Here is a 17,829-nt window from a genome sequence, read left to right as displayed (position 1 = left end):
TGAAATTTCAGTTACTTAAAAGATAAAATCCAATAATAGCAGCCTCATTTTTCCAAGACACCTAAATAAACCAGTGATGGAATATCTTTTCATATTAATACGAATGTTACTGCCCTGGGAAGGATACCTTTTAGTGTTAGTCCTCCCCCTCTAAATCTCAGTTCTTTGCTAGTTGGGAAGAACAAGGAATTGGCAAAACCAGAACATCAACCTATATTACACCTACTTCAGACCATAAGACAAAGGAGCAGAATGAGACCATTCAGCCTATTGAGTTTACTCTGCCATTCCATAAAGGCTGATTTATTATCATTCTCCATTCTCCTGCCTTCGCCCCATCACCTTTGACACCCTTACTAATCAAGAACCTATCAACATCTGCTTTAAGTATATGCAATGACTTGGCCTCTACAGATTTAAAAAAAAAAGATTCTTCTATTTATAGGAAGTTACCTCTGTGAAATGTCACATATTTCCCAGTTATTTCTCAATTGATAACGATGGGAGATTAATATCATGAAATTGTTTCCTCTATAAACTCTTTAAGGTATCGCAAAGTTCCAGGAGATAAATGTGAAGGTGGTTTCATGCCTAATCGATCAGAACAAATGACAAACATGAAGTGCGAACAACTTCTGTCAGTGAAAAATCCTGTAAGTAAGAACTCTAGAGCAGAGGTAGGTTGGAACATCCAAGTAGTTTGCTGGCTGTGCATTCCGTCTGATAGCTTCTGTCACGACCATTGGTAATTGTGGGTAAAATGCCACATAAAGAACATTTAACAACAGGATTATATTTTGCATTTTGCACATAGAAAATTATGGCTAAATGTATAGAAGGGTGAAACTTCCCTTCAGCTTCAGCAGCTTATCACTGACCATAGTTGTTTGAAATGAGGGCAATGTCTTTAAAGGCATAGGTCAGGTTAGCAGTTAAATGTGGTAAGTCAATCTTGGATTTTCAAAAGGACTTTGACAGTGCCACACATGAATCTGCTAAACAAGATAGGAGTCTGTGGTATTATGTGAAAGGTAATAGCATGGATATAGAATGAGGTTTACAAGGATAGTAAGAGCTCTTACTATCTTTCCCTTCAGTTAGTCCTGACGAAGGGTCACAGCCTGAAACGTCGACAGTGCTTCTCCTTATAGATGCTGCCTGGCCTGCTGTGTTCCACCAGCATTTTGTGTGTGTTGTTGTTTGAATTTCCAGCATCTGCAGATTTCCTCGTGGTAAATGCGGGCTAACATTTAACATTTAAGAAAAACTTGGACAGGTACATGGATGAGAGGTGTATAGAGGGATATGGGCCGGGTGCAGGTCAGTGGGACTAGGCAGAAAAATGGTTCGGCACAGCCAAGAAGGGCCAAAAGGCCTGTTTCTGTGCTGTAATGTTCTATGGTTCTATGGGTAGGTTAGTTGGTCATTGTAAAATTGTCCCATGATTAGGTTAAGGTTAATTGGGCTTGTTGCGGGTTGTTGGGGTGGCATGGCTCAAAGGTCTGGAAGGGTTTGCTCCACACTTTATCACTAGATAAATAAGTCATCCTCTGCTACCATTCCTATGGTCAGTGAGGATGCAAATATCATCCACAACACCCTTGCGATCTCTTTCCTCACTTCCCATAGTAAACTAGGGTATATTCTGTCTGGCCCTGGGGACTTACCTACCCTAATGTTTGTCAACAGCTCCAGTGTTACTTCTTTATTATCTTCAGCATGTTCCAGCACATTAGTTTGCTCTACTCTAACCTCACATTCATTATGGTCTCGCTCACTGCTAAACACTGAAGCAAAGTATTCATTAAGGACCTCCCCTATATCCACTGAATCTGGGCATATTTGCCCCATTTAGCACTGATTACTGCCCTTACTCTAGTAATCCTCCTGTTCTTCATGTTTAAATAGAATGCCTTGAAGTTTTTCTTAATCCTACTTGCCAAGGCCTTCTCATGTCCTCTTCTAGTCTCATTGTTTACAATGCAGGACAGACTGCAGTTCCAAATAATATTTGGACACAGATGCCTGGATCTTTCTACAATTAAATCATCATTAAATTCTGCCAGAAGTTAAGGAAATGTTCCATCAGAAAGTTGTGCTTGTGCTGAAATCTCCTGGGAATTTTACTTGCTTAACCTGCTGTAAAAAAAGAAATCAAGATTAAAAAAAATATACAGTCAAGGAAAGAGCAAAATTCCTGTTTCTTCATTAGGTCCATTGTTGTTTATGAGTTTATGATATTTAAGGGTTAGATAATAATGTGGTAAACTGGATCAGCAAATTTGTTGATGACGCCGATATTGGAGGTGTAGTGGGTAGACAGTGAGAAACTTGCACTGTGATCTTGATCAGATAAAAAAATGGGTTGAAAAGATGTCAGATGGAACTTAATACAGACAAGTATGAGGAGTTGCACTTTGGAAGGGAAAACAAGGGTCAAACTTGCACAGTGAATAGTAGGACTCTGAGGTGTGTGGTCGAACAAGAGACCTGGAATTATAGATCTATAATTCTTTGAAGGTGGCATCATAGGTCGATAGGGTCATAAAGAGAGCTTTTGGCACATTGGCCTTCTTAAATCAAGGCAGTGGACACAAGAGTTGGGATTTTTTGTTGAAGTTGTATAAGACATTGGTGAGACTGAATTTGGGGTATTTTGTGCAGTTCACCTACCTACAGGAGAGATATCAATAAGCTTGAAAGAGTACAGAGGAGTACACGGATGTTGCTGGGTCTTGAAGGCCTGTGTTATAGGGAAAGGTTGAATAGGTTATGATTTAATTCTCTGGAGCTCAGGAGAATGAGGGGAGATATTATACAGGTTTATAAAATTATGAAGGTATATATATATATAGGGTGAAGTGTGCTGCGTGGCCAAGTGGTTAGGGTGTTCAGCAAGCAACCTGAAGGTCATGAGTTCGAGCCCCAGCCAAGGGCAGTGTGTTATATCCTTGAGCAAGGCACTTAACCACACAACCTGAAGGTCATGAGTTCGAGCCCCAGCCAAGGGCAGTGTGTTATATCCTTGAGCAAGGCACTTAACCACACAATACTCCAGTCCACCCAGCTGAAAATGGATACCGGCAAAAAATGCTGGGAGTCAACCTTGTGATAGACTGGCGTCCTATCCGGGGGAGGGGGGGGTGGTGAGTCTCGTACTCTCAGTCGCTTCAAAGGTTAAATCAAGTTCTTTGGACTGTTTTGAAAGCGTCTTCTAGTCTTATGTTGCTTTATAAGTGTACTGTATGTTCTTTCTGTGTTATTTCATTATACTAAATTCACCTTTGGGAATAATGCATATGTTGTTACTTTTGTTAACAGATGCCCAAGACTACTATCATCATTGTTCTGAGTGTATTGGGAGCTTCAGTGTTGATGATAACAGGCATCGTCCTTATATTCAAGAAATATGTTTGTGGAGGAAGGTAAGCAATGGTAGAAATCTGTGATTGAATAGGTTTGCTTTAAGGTGTCTATAATGTAAAATAATTGAAATTCCCTCTGTTGTGCAGTACTTCAGAAATAACCTTTTGTGAGTAGAAGTGTTTGCATCCTCATAACTAATGAAGAGTTAAATCTCTTGTCTCTCTTGGTTGAGTAATCAGTATTACTTAATCTAGGAGTGCAGAATCTCCTGGTATAATCACCACAGTGCTGTTTCCATACCGTGCAGCTTCATAGGATGCTCTCCACAGCGCATCTGTAGAATGACGTGAATAGAAATGTGCAAAGTCCAGCTCTCTTCACCCTCCTCAGAAAGCAGAGACATTGATTAGCTTTCTTGTCTGTGTAGGGTGTATTCTAGGCCCATGAGAGGTAGTGTCTGATGTACATGCCCAGGAGTTTGAAACTGCTGTGCCACCAATGTAAAGGGGGGGTATGAGGTGGTCAGAGTTCTCCTGAAGTTGATAGCCATCTCTTTTGTCTTGTTGACATTAGGGAAGAGGTTATTTGCCCGGCACCAGACCTCGAGCTCTTCCACCTCCTCTCTGAAGGCCATCTCATTGTTGTTGGTGATGAGCCCCACCACTGTCCTGTTTTCAGTGAATTTGCCAACGTGATTACTTGGGTGTTTGGCCGTGCTGTCATGTGTGAGCAGAGTGTACAGCAATGGGATCAGCACAGCCCTGGGGGTGGGGGGGGGGGCACCTGTGTTGAGGATGATGGGAAGGGTGGAGTGGTTGTACATCCTGACTATCTGACATCTGTTTGTTAGGAAGTCCAACACCCTATGGCTATTTGAGTTACAGTCGCCTTCTTGTCGGCTTGAACCAGTCTGTCCATTCTCCTCCAACCTCTCTCATTTACAAGGTGTATGTTTCAGCACCTTCGTTTTTTTTAAATTAAACTTTTTTTATTGAGTTTTCAAATAATTACAGAAATAAAAGAAAATATATGAAAAAATATATATACCCTACCCCCCTCCCCTTAACCCCTCCCCCCTAACATCCCTATATAAAAAAGAAAGAAAGAAAGAAAGAATGCCTGGATATCGGAAGATCCCCACATGCTCCACGGAGTTCGTAATAGCTTTAATATATATATTTATTTCTTTACCCAAATAACCAATTATTTCATCTTCAGAGCACCTATATATTTAATCCTGTCTTTTGTAAATAAGGGCGCCAAATTTTCAAAAATGTTTCATATTTATCTCTTAAATTGTAAGTAATTTTTTCAAGTGGAATACAGCCATAAATTTCCTTCTTCCAACGATCTGTACTTAAGTATGTATTGGATTTCCAAGTAACTGCAATAGCCTTTTTGGCTACTGCCAATGCAATTTTTATAAATTCTTTCTGATATTTATTCCATTTGGGTTTCGGTTTTATCCCTTCAATATTGCCTAGTAAAAATAATATTGGATTATGTGGAAGTTGTGTTCCAATAATTTGTTCCAATAAAACTCTTAAATTTGTCCAAAAAGGTTGAATTTTAGAACAAGACCAAGTAGAATGTAAAAAAGTACCGATGTCTTGTTTACATTGGAAACACTGATCGGATAAATTTGGGTTTAATTTATTTATTTTTTGTGGTGTAATATATAGATGTAAAAAATTATATCGCACTAATCTTAACCGGACATTTATTGTATTTGTCATACTATCAAGACATAGTCTTGACCCCTTTGTTTCTTCAATTTTAATATTCAAGTCACTTTCCCATTTTTGTCTTGACTTATGGACTCCTTGTTTAATTGCCTGTTTTTGAATCATGTTATACATACAAGAGATAAATTTTTGATCTTTCCTTTTTGAGTTAAAGTTTCTATTTCATTAGATTTCGGCAATAACATTGTTTGACCTAATTTTTCTCTTAAATAAGCTCTTAGTTGGAAGTAACAAAAAAGCGTATTGTTTGATACTTTATATTTATTCTTTAATTGATCAAATGACATTAATATACCTCCTTCAAAACAATCTCCTATATATCTAATCCCTTTTTGAAACCAATTATATAAAAGTTGATTATTTCAGCACCTTCCTGATTGTCTTTTTCCATCCACTTTGTAGTAAAGTAAAATATGCAAACATTTCTCATTTCTACTTCATTTTGAAGCACATCAGGTCTTAGTGTAGCATATTTCTAGAATCAATGTGTATAAAATTACACAATAGCTGATTTTCTTATTTTTCTTAGATCCTTGGTTTATCGTTACTCTGTTCTGCAAACCAACACCGATGAAGTCTGTATTGCTGATGGCCTGGATAGTAATAGATCAAACACACAAAGAACTTATCACGATGATTCTGATGAGGTGAGTGTCCTCAAAATGTGTGGAGGTGTTCGTTGAATTTCTTTCTCTTTTGTGTTTGTGTTTCACTTCTTTAGGCTCTTTGATTTGACTTGGTTTATTGGTCTTTTGCATTCATAGCTCAGAGTTCCCTCCTCACTAGTTAGCTCATCTCAGTATGTGCAAATCCGTAGGAGCCAAGCCGAGTAAGAATAAAATATAAACTTCACTCTCACCCAATTTCATTAAACAATGTAAAAAAAATACTAGATGTTTGGACACCTTGCAGGAAAGTGGGAGATTCCAGCAGTTTCACTTATACGGTTCTTTTTATTTGATTAGTTTTGTGCAACTCCTCATAAACATCAGCAAGAAGAAAACTGCTGTTGCTGATGGGCCCACTAACAGTGAAAGCAGGACAGTAGGGAGCTGCGCCATATTTACAAATTAGAGTATTTTGCAGTTTACCTGCATTATACGGCTTTTGTCAACATTATGCAAAAAGAGTTCAATGTTTTTCATAAAATAGTATTAATATAGAATATATTATTAATGGTAAGACTCTTGGCAGTGTAGAGGATCAGAGGGATCTTGGGGTCTGAGTCAATAGGACACTCAAAGCTGCTGTGCAGGTTGACTCTGTGGTTAAGAAGGCATACGGTGCATTGGCCTTCATCAATCGTGGGATTGAGTTTAGGAGCCAAGAGGTAATGTTGCAGCTATATAGGACCCTGGTCAGACCCCACTTGGAGTACTGTGCTCAGTTCTAGTCGCCTCACTATAGGAAGGATGTGGAAACCATAGAAAGGGTGCAAAGGAGATTTACGAGGATGTTGCCTGGACTGGGGAGCATGCCTTATGAGAATAGGTTGAGTGAACTTGGCCTTTTCTCCTTGGAGCGACAGAGGTTGAGCGGTGACTTGAGAGAGGTGTGCAAGATAATGAGGCATTGATTGTGTGGATAGTCAGAGGCTTTTCCCCAGGGCTGGAATGGCTGGCACGAGAGGGTATAGTTTTAAGGTGTTTGGAAGTAGGTACAGAGGAGATGTCAGGGTTAAGTTTTTTACTCCGAGTAGTGAGTGTGTTGAATGGGCTGCTGGTGATGATGGTGGAGGTGGATACAATAGGGTCTTTTAAAAGACTCCTGGATAGGTAAATGGAGCTTGGAAAAATAGAGGGCTCTGGGCAAAGCCTCGGTAGTTCTAAGGGCCGGACATGTTCAGCACAGCTTTGTGGGCCGAAGGGCCTGTATTGTGCTGTATGTTTTCTATTTTTCTATAAGGTTTATTTCTATTTATTTCTTTATTTCACTCAGAAAATCTGATAGGGACTCCTTACATTGGTCAGTCAAGAAACACCATTGTGACACATGTGCAATGGGTAATGTAATTTCCCATATAAAAGCATCTTGTTACACCACTGAAGGAGAACCAGGATGAAAATATTTGTCTTGCTCTTGCTGGACTAGAATGTCTCCAAGGTAAATGAAATAAGGACAACCTTCTTGAGCATTCTTTCTTTCAAGAATGCCTCCCCCAAACAACTCCCCTATAATCAGAACTTTATATCCACGTCTCGACTTGGTGAAGGTGCCACTTCTGAACTCAGTTTAGTAGAAAGCTGGGTCATTTATTCAGACTACACTGAATCAGTTTCTGGAATACATCCTCAATCACATAAATTTTCAGTATTCTGTTGTCTACTAAGTTTATATCCTTTGTTCATAAGATTCCTCTTGGTACTTTGTACTAAAACTTGAACACTCCAGCATCTTGTCACTGAGTGTTTGATTAGTAGATGGTAACTCATAAATCTAACAAGTTATTTGAATTGTTTCTCTCTGTGACTCAATCATAATATTTTTATTATCCTAAATGTGCCTTCTCACACCTTTCTTCAAAATTTAGTTTCATTAAGCTGAAAAGTAACAACTGGAATTTATAATGCTGGGATCTATGGTGTGGTTCTGATGCTAAATGATATTTTGTTGTCAAATGAACAACCTTATGCTTACAGCTTCAGTGTTTCTTGATCATTCTTGCTGATTGCTCAATTCAATTTGAGACTCATCTGGTTTACCAGGGCACGCAAAAAGAGAAAGGCTATACCTTTTATTGGCGAGAGAAGGGCCCTGATGAGCCCAGAGAGCATGGAGTCGGCTTTACAGTGAGACATTATTGAAGAGGTTGAAACCAGGCAGCAATGGATCTGAGCAACTTCTACTCTTTGCCTCAACACCACAGAAGGTCCAGTTACACTTGACGGTGTGTATGTTCCCATGCTGTGCTTCACCTCTGAGAATCTCACCAGCATCATCAGGACTACTCCAGCAAGGAACATCTTGTTCTCTTGAGTGACCTCATTTCCAGAATAGGTGGAGATCATGGCCCTGTTGTCTAGTTGACTTCACCATGGGCAAGATGAATGAAAGGGGACAGTGACTGCTGAGGTTCTGCACCTATCATAATCTATGTATCACCAACTCATATTTCCAGGCCAAGTTTCAACACAAAGTTTCCTGGAGATGCCCTTATTCCAGACACTGGCACCAGCTGGACTTGATCCTGATCAAGTGCTCCTTCCTCGGCAGTGTGCTTTTCACGTGTTCCTACCATAGTACAGACTGTGACACAGACCAGTCACTGGTGTGTTGCGAGATCAGGCTGCAGTCAAAGAAATTCCATCGCGCTAAATAAGAAGGGAACCCTTTCACTTATGTCAGCAAGATATCTCACCCAGACCTGCTGGAGCAGTTTGCTAAGTCCTTCAAGAAAGAACTGAGCACCCAGCAGCCTGGAAACTCTGTCACAGAGAAATGGGAGCTTCTGCTGAATACCATCTACTGCACAACCTTTGGAAGAAAATCTCAAAAACAAATAAGTGGTTCGAAGCCAGATACAATGAGGTGACCCATCATTGAAGCCAAACATGCTGCCCCAGTCCTGTATAAATGTTTGCCAACTGAGAGGATCCTCTATGTTGTGTTTATTGATCTCACTGAATCTCACTGAGGCATTTGACTTGGTCGGCAGAGACGGGCTCTTTCAGATCCTCTCTGAGGCAGGCTGTCCACCAAGGCTGCAGAGTGTGATCAAATCCTTCCATGATAACATGAAGGAGACTGTGCAGAAGCCCTTTGACAAGAGCAGCAGCATTAAGCAAGTGTGTGTTCTCACCCTAACAGTTTTTGGGATCTTCTTTTCCCTTCTGCTGAGGCATACATTTGTACTGCAGTAGAGGGGACCAACCTCCACACCAGATCATTGCCTAAGAGCCAAAAGCAAAGTGCATGAGGATATGATCCGAGACATACAGTTTGTTGATGATGCAGCGGTTGCAACCACACTTGGCAGCACCTTCTGAGCTTGATGGATCACTTCTCCCAGGCCTGCAAGGAACTTGGTCTGAATATCAGCCTGAAAAAAACAAATGTCTTGGGACAAGACATGGAGGCACCACGGGTCATTACCATTGATAACTACAAACTGGATGTTGCTCATCAGTCCATCATCAGTGACAACCCATCCTCGGATACAGAAATTGACAAGTACATCAGGAAGGCTGCAACAACTCTTACCTGCCTCACCACACGAGAGTGGGAGAACTCTAAACTCTCAGTCAAAGCAAAAATGGCAGTGTTCAATGCTTGCAGCACAGTGCTGTGCAGCAACAAGACCTGGATAACATACACTAATTCAGAGAGGAGGCTCAACACCTTCTTCTTAAGGGGCCTTCGTTGCACCTTGGGCATCTCCTGGAGGAACAGAGTAGCCAATGTTGAGGTTCTCTCTCATGCCAGCCTCCCTAGTGTGTACACCTTGCTTAGGCAGCCTAAGCTGTGCTGGCTGGGCCATTTCTGCCACATGCAGGATGGCCGCATCTCAGAAAAAAATCCCCTGTGCTGGCTTCAAGCAAAAGAAATGTTGGCCACCCACAAATGCGCTACAATGATGTCTGCAAGCGGGACATGAAGATGCTGGACATCAACATCGAGTCCTGGGAGGAACTTGTAGCCGACCGCGCCAGATGGAGAAGCACCTTGAAACAACACCTTTCAGTCGTGGGAGGAAAGATTCCTGAAAATAGAGGAAGACAAACTGGCCTGTAGAGAGGAATACACAGACGGCACTGCACCGACAACGTAGATAGCTAGGAAGCAACATACACGGTTAGCTTCAAACAACAGAGGAACACAGACAGCATTTGATGCTGGATGATACAGTGAAATGGATTCATTTTATCAAAGAAAGAAGTGAGGATATGATCCCAGACTAGTCCTTTGATTTTATTAATTCAAAACCGCCAGGGTTCTGAACTTGAACAATGATCTTCAGCCTATCTGATATAAATAGCCACAAATACTCACATTTACAGGGAGATAAAACTATAACTACCCAATTTTCAAAGAATAGTTTACTTCCCTGTTTACTCTCCATGGCAAGTTCTAGCTGCCAATACCAACTGCTTGAGCAGTGGATCTCTCCTCCCTACCAAGGAGAAGATACTTCCAGCTAACAAAGTAGTTTGAAACACAGTTCATTTATTTACAATTTGAATCCACACATCTAAAACTGACAGAGGATTTCTACCTTAAATGTTTATTTCCCAATTTCAAACTCTTTCTAAAACACAAAGCATTTCTTTAATGCAAAGTATTTCAAGAACACAGGTGCAATTCCTATAAACTAAAAAAACATACCATGATGCAAACGAGCAAGTCACCCATCAGAATAACTGAAGCTAGAGGAATGGTTCTATTCATCCATCTTACTATCATTCTTCTTGCTGTTCCTCAACCAATTCCCAATAAGCCTGAACTTCTCTCTACATTGATGCCCTTTTTTCTACCACTGGGTGACTTCACATATAAATAATATTTCTTCAAATGTCCTTTCAACACAAGCAGCGTTAAAGCATTTTGGAGGCATAGTTCTTCAGCTACCTACCATTAATGCTGTAAGGCTGTAAAGTTAACATTCTTGAGCACATAAAACCTACCAACGCATCATTGTTATTGATATGCTAAATAGTATTATCCATCTGTTTTGCAAGCTTCCTTGAACCAAGCAATTTAATAGTCAGCTTGTCTGTTGTCTCATACTACATCTTGAACAATGTATCTCTGGCCACATTGAACCTTACTAAATTAGATTTCAAAAGAAGATTGCATAGAGACCTTTTTCTTCTCTTCATAAGCTTTCTTCGTGCAAATCAATGATGCCTCTATGGATCTTAGTGTGAAGGATTGGGTCTCATTCATCCAATATAGCCCAAGCAGCTTCCTTAAAGAAAAAATCCTCTGCGTGATGGTGAGTTGTAATCCTCTTGCATTCAACTGTGATGATCAGCTTTCTCTGTGATCAAAAGAGATTTTAATTGTACCTAGTCTTTATTATAATAAATCCTGTGTGTGAATTTGCAATAACCTCACAATTTCAATCTCCTGTTTAAGTTTCTTACTCAATTGAATGTTTATCTTTCACACTGTCAAGATCTTTGAAAATGTACAAAAATTAAGGGTAATTGTTTTTCAGATGCCATTAGTATTTGCCTACATTACATTTCAAAGCTCAATAAATGTTGTTGTCCGTCCAAGATTCTTTTAGTGTCATGTCACGTTTATCTTCTGCGACCGTAATTGCATGCAAATTGTACTATGTAGATGGTAGGCATTAAAAGAGGCAATGACTCCTTGATCCACTGGATATTGTAATGGTGTTCTTTTAGGTTGCTTATAAACAAACTTAATATGAGATTGAAATCATCCAGGCATGGAGGATGGCCAGTGTCATTTTTTAACTTCTTTGTTTAAATGACACTCACTGACCACCTTATTAGGACACCTGCTCGTTAATACAAATATCTAATTGGCCAATCATGTGGCAGCATGCAGACATGGTTAAGTGGTTCATTTGCTATTCAGGCCAACATCCAAATGGGGAAGCAATGTGATCTAAGTTACTTAGGCTGTGGAATGATTGCTGGTGTTTGATGGAGTGAGTTGATTATCTCAGAAACTGCTGGTCTCCCAGGATTTTCACACACAGCCGTCTCTAGAGTTACAGAGACTGGTGTAAAAAAACAACAAAAAAAAAAATCCAGTGAGTGGCAGTTCTCTAGACAAAACTGCCTTGCTAATAAGAAAAGTCAGTGGATAATGGCCAGACTGGTTCAAGCTAACAGGAAGGTGATGGTAATTCAAATAACCACTCATTACAGTAGTGGTGTGCAGAAGAATGTCTCTGAGCACACAACATATCAAACCTTGAAGTGGATAAGCTACAGCAGCAGAGGTCCATATCAGGTTCCACTCCTGTGGCCACTTTATTAAGTATACTCCTATACCTAATTTAGTGCATAATGCTTGTTGAAACTCCTTTCTTATAATTTTAAAATTCATCAGCTCTATTACCCTAATTCACTTAAACTATTACCTCCCTTCAATCTTACTACTGGGATGTATGTTTCTTGGAGTTAAATTTCACCTGCCACATGTCTGCCCTTTCCAGTAGCTTGTCTATATCATTTGAAGTCTATTTACATGCTTCTCTGGGTTCCACATTTTGTGTCATGTGCAAACACTGAAATGTGCCCAGCATATTCAAGTCTAACTCATAATGGGCCTGGCACTAAACTTAGGAAACAACTTCACTCCATTCTAAAGGTCAATTACTACACACTTTCTTCACAATGTTCCGTCACATTGCTACTTCTCCCTCTGTCCTGTTGGCTTCTATCTTCATGACAAGCCTATGAAGCAACACATCACATACCCTTTGAAAGTACACATGCACCATCTGCATTTCTCAAGCTACTTGTAAAAGATTTTCCTTTAGCAAGTCTGAGAACTTTCCAAAATCAGTCCACATTAATCCAACTACCTGATAACCAGTAACTAAATTACTATTTCTATAGTTATCCCTACCTCCAAAGTTAAACTGCCTGACCTATGGTCACTGGAATGACGCTGCTTTGGTTTCTGGCAATTGCATTGTCCACCCGTTAAACTGAGAGCACACTCGTAGCCACTAATGGAAGAGTTGTCCGTGGTTATTGGAATGATAACACAAAAATACAACTGCAGATGCTGTAGATCAAAGAATACGTACACAACGCTGGAAGAACTCAGCAGGCCAGGCAGCATCTGTGAGGAAAGAGTAGCCAACGTTTTGGGCTGAGACCCTTCATCAGGAATCACTCCTAATGAAGGGTCTCGGCCCAAAACGTTGGCTACTGTTTTCTCACGGATGTTGCCTGGCCTGCTGAGTTCTTCCAGCATTGTGTACGTAGTCATTGAATTGATGCTGCCTTGGTTTCTGCCACTTGCATTGTCCATCGTTAAACTGAGAGCACACTCATTATAGCAGCTAATGGAAGAGAAATGCTGCTTTGTTATCAGGGCCTATTTTACTAATGCAAGGCTCCAGGGAAAGACCAGAGAAACACAATTCATTGGATGGATCTTTCAAAGACATAGCACGGATACAAATAAACTGAATAGGTTCCTTCTAGAAATAAGGTATGTCTAAACAGCATTATCAATGTGTGTTCAAATACTGGACCAGTAAGTAACAAGACACAAAATTAGTTCCATAAAGTGTATTCCATAAGCTGAGTTAGTTTCATAGTGTTCATTCCTGTCCTTGTGTGATGTGTATGTGCAGTTTTCCCATTCTGATCCTGTTTAATTCTGGTTCTCCTTATGCCCATGTGAGTTTGGCCCCAGGTGATAAAGATGAGTGGGTTGGTGGGTTAATCGAGCAGCATAGGGTGCAGATGACTGGAAGAATTTGATGGGAGTCAACACAAATGTGGGGAGAATATTAAAAAAAGCGACTAAAAATAAGATTAGTGTGAATGCGTGCTTAATGGTGTATGTGAGCTTGGTAGGTCAAATAAGCTGTTTCCATGCTCTTTCTCTCATTAGTCTGTGACTGCCTGTTTATTTATCCTATAACTGATACTTTAACTGAGAGTTCCATGAGTGCTTGGTGATGGGATTTTAAATATGCTAAAATAATTGTTTTTTGAACATCTTAGGAAATGTAATCTGAACATGATTCCATTTGCCTTGGTTTCTATCTAATGAATCTTGTTAAGTGACTTTATTGTTATAAATATACTTTATTATCAATCTTTTATCTCCATTCTAGGATCTTCTTGATTAAGGCGGCACTTGGTCTAAATGGTATCGCGGCCACTATTTGCTAAGCCAACTCTGCAGATGGACATTGCCTCAATAAGTCATCAGTTTGTAAAAACAACAATTCCAGATGCCCTTGACAGTGCTTTCTTCTTGCTAGTCAGCTTCCCTACATTTTCATTCCATTTTGCAAGCAAGATATTTTTGTGCCGCTGTTAATAAAGTGAAACCGTTCTTTTCACTGTGCCACTATGTTCGTGCAGCTACTATAATTTAATGGGCATCTGTCTTACAGGATAAACTTCACAAGTCCTATATTGGTGGTAAGGCTTTGCCTACAACCAACTCATGTTGCAAAATGGTTCCTATCTAACTCAATGCACAGTGAAAACAGAAGCAATGTTTGAAAAGTGGCTCCTCACATTTATCCTAATAGATATTGCCTATATTCAGTGATTGTTTAAACTGTGTGGGAAAAAGAATAATTGCCAAACAGAATTAAATGTTTGACTTTACTGCTTGAGTCTTAATCTGATTGAGGGAATCATTTGCTCTCTATAGAACTCATCAAATCTAAATTTCATTTCATTGGGCCATCAGCTCTACTCTAGCAGTTCATGTAAACATCCATCCCCCCCCCCATTACTTTCAACTTACAATGAAAAATATTTTATGCGTTTGATAAAACCAATAAAAGTGAATTCTCTTTTATTTTAAAAAGTAGCAATTTAGGAACAAAAAAATCCATGTGTATTGTCCTATCACAATATTGTCAGAAGATTAACATCATCACCCCACCACCCTTCAGTGAAATTATATTGTGTATTTCCAGCAGTCTTTATACAGAATTTGTGCATGTTCCACTGACCTTCCACTGAAATTGTAACCAAAGAATGCAGAGATTTTCTGCACTGTGTTGTGTGCCTTAAAAAGAAATTGATGTTTGTTTTTTTTTTGTAAACAACTACATCTAAGTTTGGGAAAATGTTTCTTGAATGTACTTTGTGATTGTGTTACTTAACTCAGATTTTACTGTAAGTAGAAATTTATAGGAGCTTATAATTGTTGGGGTGGTAGTCCAAAACAATCAGTATCCAATCACTTGTCCTTTAAATATCCTGCCTAAGATTAATTTCTGTTGGATTTATGTATGTACCCCAGAATATAACAGGCAGCACTATCACTACAAGTTTCTGTGTTCTAGATGATAGCATTATACATTGACTGAATATCTAATTGAAATGTCACAGTCATCCATACTTTGTTCAGGTTTTCAACAGTTGAATCAAATTGGAGACTTGTCAGCCTTCCCATGGGACCTTAAGATCAGATTGACAGGCTCAGTTTATCTTTGATATTCTCAGAGTTTTCCTTCTTAAGTCTATGATCATCCTGTATTTAACTTCTCCATACTATATTCTAGTCCCACCTTTTGTTAATCCTTTCTTCTCGTGCAAAATGGTACTCTATTTTTAAAATTAGTTATGAGGTGGTTCTCAGCTTGGAGGTCACTTAATATATAGTTTGTAAATAACGGGGATTCCAGCTCAGGATTCAAACATATATTTTATTTTGATTAAAAGGTACTGTAAATCACAAGGCTTCAAATCTTTCTCAGAATTGTCCCCTGTCATCCCACCTTTTGCTTCTAGAGACATAACAGAAAGCTGTTTGCATATGTCATGGTTTCTGTGTGAATAGGATTTTCCGTGACATTGCCTTCACCAGAGTGAAAGCCTCTCTAAATAATTTTTCTTCCAATCAATACCATTATGACTCACTCCCATTAAATATTTTCCCATTGTTTTTCTCCAAGGTTAAGGACACAGTTGGCATATTGCAGTCCAATAATAAAGCACATTGACTTGTATTATTTGTAATATTATTTAATGAAACTCAATACTGTAATTGTGATCTACATAAAAATGTGCCTGATGACACCTAGTAATGTTTTGACATTCCTAAACACTCCAGTCAATCCGTGATAAGCCACTTCGATACTCAACTGCATCTATTTGAACACTTCAGTGGACAAGCCTCTCGTTTTCAGATGGCTTTCTAAATGAAATGTTAAAAATAAGAACTAAATGAATCGGGAGCAATCTGACCAACAAAAAGTCATCCTGCAAAACACATTCTCCTGAACCTGAGATTCAGATAACGTGTCCACCACCGGGAATGTGGTAATTCACTCTTGAACCGGTGGCACAGTACCAGAAACCCAGGTTCAATCCTGACCTTGGGTGCCATCTATGTGAGGCTTGCACATTGTCCTGTATGACTGCGTGACTTTCCTACCATATCTTAAAGTTGTGGGTTGGTCGGTAAATGGCCACGATTAAATTGCCCCTAGCATGTAGGTGAGTGGTTATGAGAAGACTGGGAGAGTACAAAAGGGATAGTATAAATAGCTGTACGATGGTTGTTGTGGACTTGGTAGGCTGAGGATCTGCTTCCATGCTATCTCACTCTGATTCATGGGCATGAATGAAATACTATTAACATTTGCTGCTTTGGAAAAATAGCTTTGCCCTACAAACCATTTTGACTTTTCAAATTAAAAAGTTTTGAAGTTTTTACATAAAAATAACCAATAATGTTAGGCTGCTGATAATGTCAGGCTCCTGCAAGTCAATTAGACTGCTTCTATGGGAAGAGAAACAGATTCAATGTTTCAGGTGAAAGACGATAGTGGAGATGATATCTCTAATAGAGTAAACCAGGCAGTTGTGAAATGCAAAGCAGTTTAGGCTGAGCATGTGCTTCACTCCCAGAGAAAAGAAAGGAAAAAAGGTGTGTGTGGGGGGAATAAACAGAATTGAGCTAATATTACAGATGGATGAATGATACAGTCAAGAGTAATTAAGTTATCTGAAGTTGGAGAATTGCCTTCCTGTTCTGTGTTTTGCAACTCCGACGTTCTTTGTTTTCTCTGGCTAACTGTTTCTGTTTACTAATTGACTTGATTACAGCTTATCCACACGACTGTTCTCCCCTATAAGAGACATTTCCCCTCCTTCACTCTCCTTAGCAAGCTGCTTTTGTCTCCTTCCCCATACTGACGAAGGACCTCTGACCTGGAATATTAACTCAGACTCTCTTCTCACTGATGTAGCCCAACTGATGAGAAAATAAATAATACCCTGCACCGGTCATGAAATGAATGAGAAATAAGGCACTTTTCTTGCTTTCCGAGCTGCCTGTGCACTCCCACGCCCCCCCCCCCCCATCTGTTGAAAGAAATGAGTCCCAAGATTAAAGGGAAGCAAACCAAAACACAGCTGAAGTGGGCCACCTCAAATTGCCAAGCAAGAGTTTGTTTTAAGGTTGGCTCTTATGAGCGAGGGAAGTACCTTTTTTTTTAATCAAATGTAATGCAACATGATTGTAGGCCCAACTCTGAATTCTAAGGACAACAGCAGAGAAGGTCTGCACACATCTTAGATCTTAAAGATTATTGTAGTGATGTTATTTCTATCTTTGTAATAGATTTCATAGAAGATGTATTTTTAAATATTCTCTGACAGGGAAATTATCTAGAAAGGATAATCCAATTTTATTAAAAAAAAGTTTTTATAGCAGAATAAAATATTGTATTTAATTCCAGTTAACTGAATTTGCAAATTAAGTTGTTCTTCACAAAATAAAGTTCTTCAGTCACATTGGAGGGGGAAGTTTGTTTGAGTCTCATCTTGTGCCACATGCTGCAACTGTGGCAAAACTCTTTTGACAGTGCCTGTGTATTTCCATACATAGTATCAGTTAAGCAATGGCAAAGAGGGAAAGGCATTTGAATGAGAAAGTGCATGCAAAATGGGCCTGGCGTTTACCTCAAAAGCTGAGTATGTTTGAGAGACTGTCAATTGCATTTTCTTCCCTCTACCAACAGCCATCAATCATAAGATAATGAAGCACTTCCCTTTCTAAAAATATTAATGTTGTGAACTTTTAT

General features: G+C 39.4%; 1 protein-coding gene across 1 annotated transcript in view; it reads left to right on the top strand.

The window, feature by feature from the left end:
* The window catches only part of LOC132398433 (sortilin-like), a 141,822-nt gene extending 124,278 nt beyond the window's left edge, over positions 1 to 17,544 (top strand). Inside the window, exons 18-21 of the mRNA XM_059977856.1 lie at positions 548 to 653; positions 3,322 to 3,425; positions 5,641 to 5,758; positions 13,888 to 17,544. Of these exons, the coding sequence (XP_059833839.1) occupies positions 548 to 653; positions 3,322 to 3,425; positions 5,641 to 5,758; positions 13,888 to 13,902 (343 nt within the window). The 3' untranslated portion in view covers positions 13,903 to 17,544. The remainder of the gene's footprint in view (positions 1 to 547; positions 654 to 3,321; positions 3,426 to 5,640; positions 5,759 to 13,887) is intronic.
* Positions 17,545 to 17,829: the final 285 nt, after the last annotated feature.

Source organism: Hypanus sabinus, chromosome 8 (genome assembly GCF_030144855.1).
Source record: "Hypanus sabinus isolate sHypSab1 chromosome 8, sHypSab1.hap1, whole genome shotgun sequence".
NCBI lineage: Eukaryota > Metazoa > Chordata > Chondrichthyes > Myliobatiformes > Dasyatidae > Hypanus > Hypanus sabinus.
This window is presented reverse-complemented; position numbering and strand designations above follow the sequence as displayed.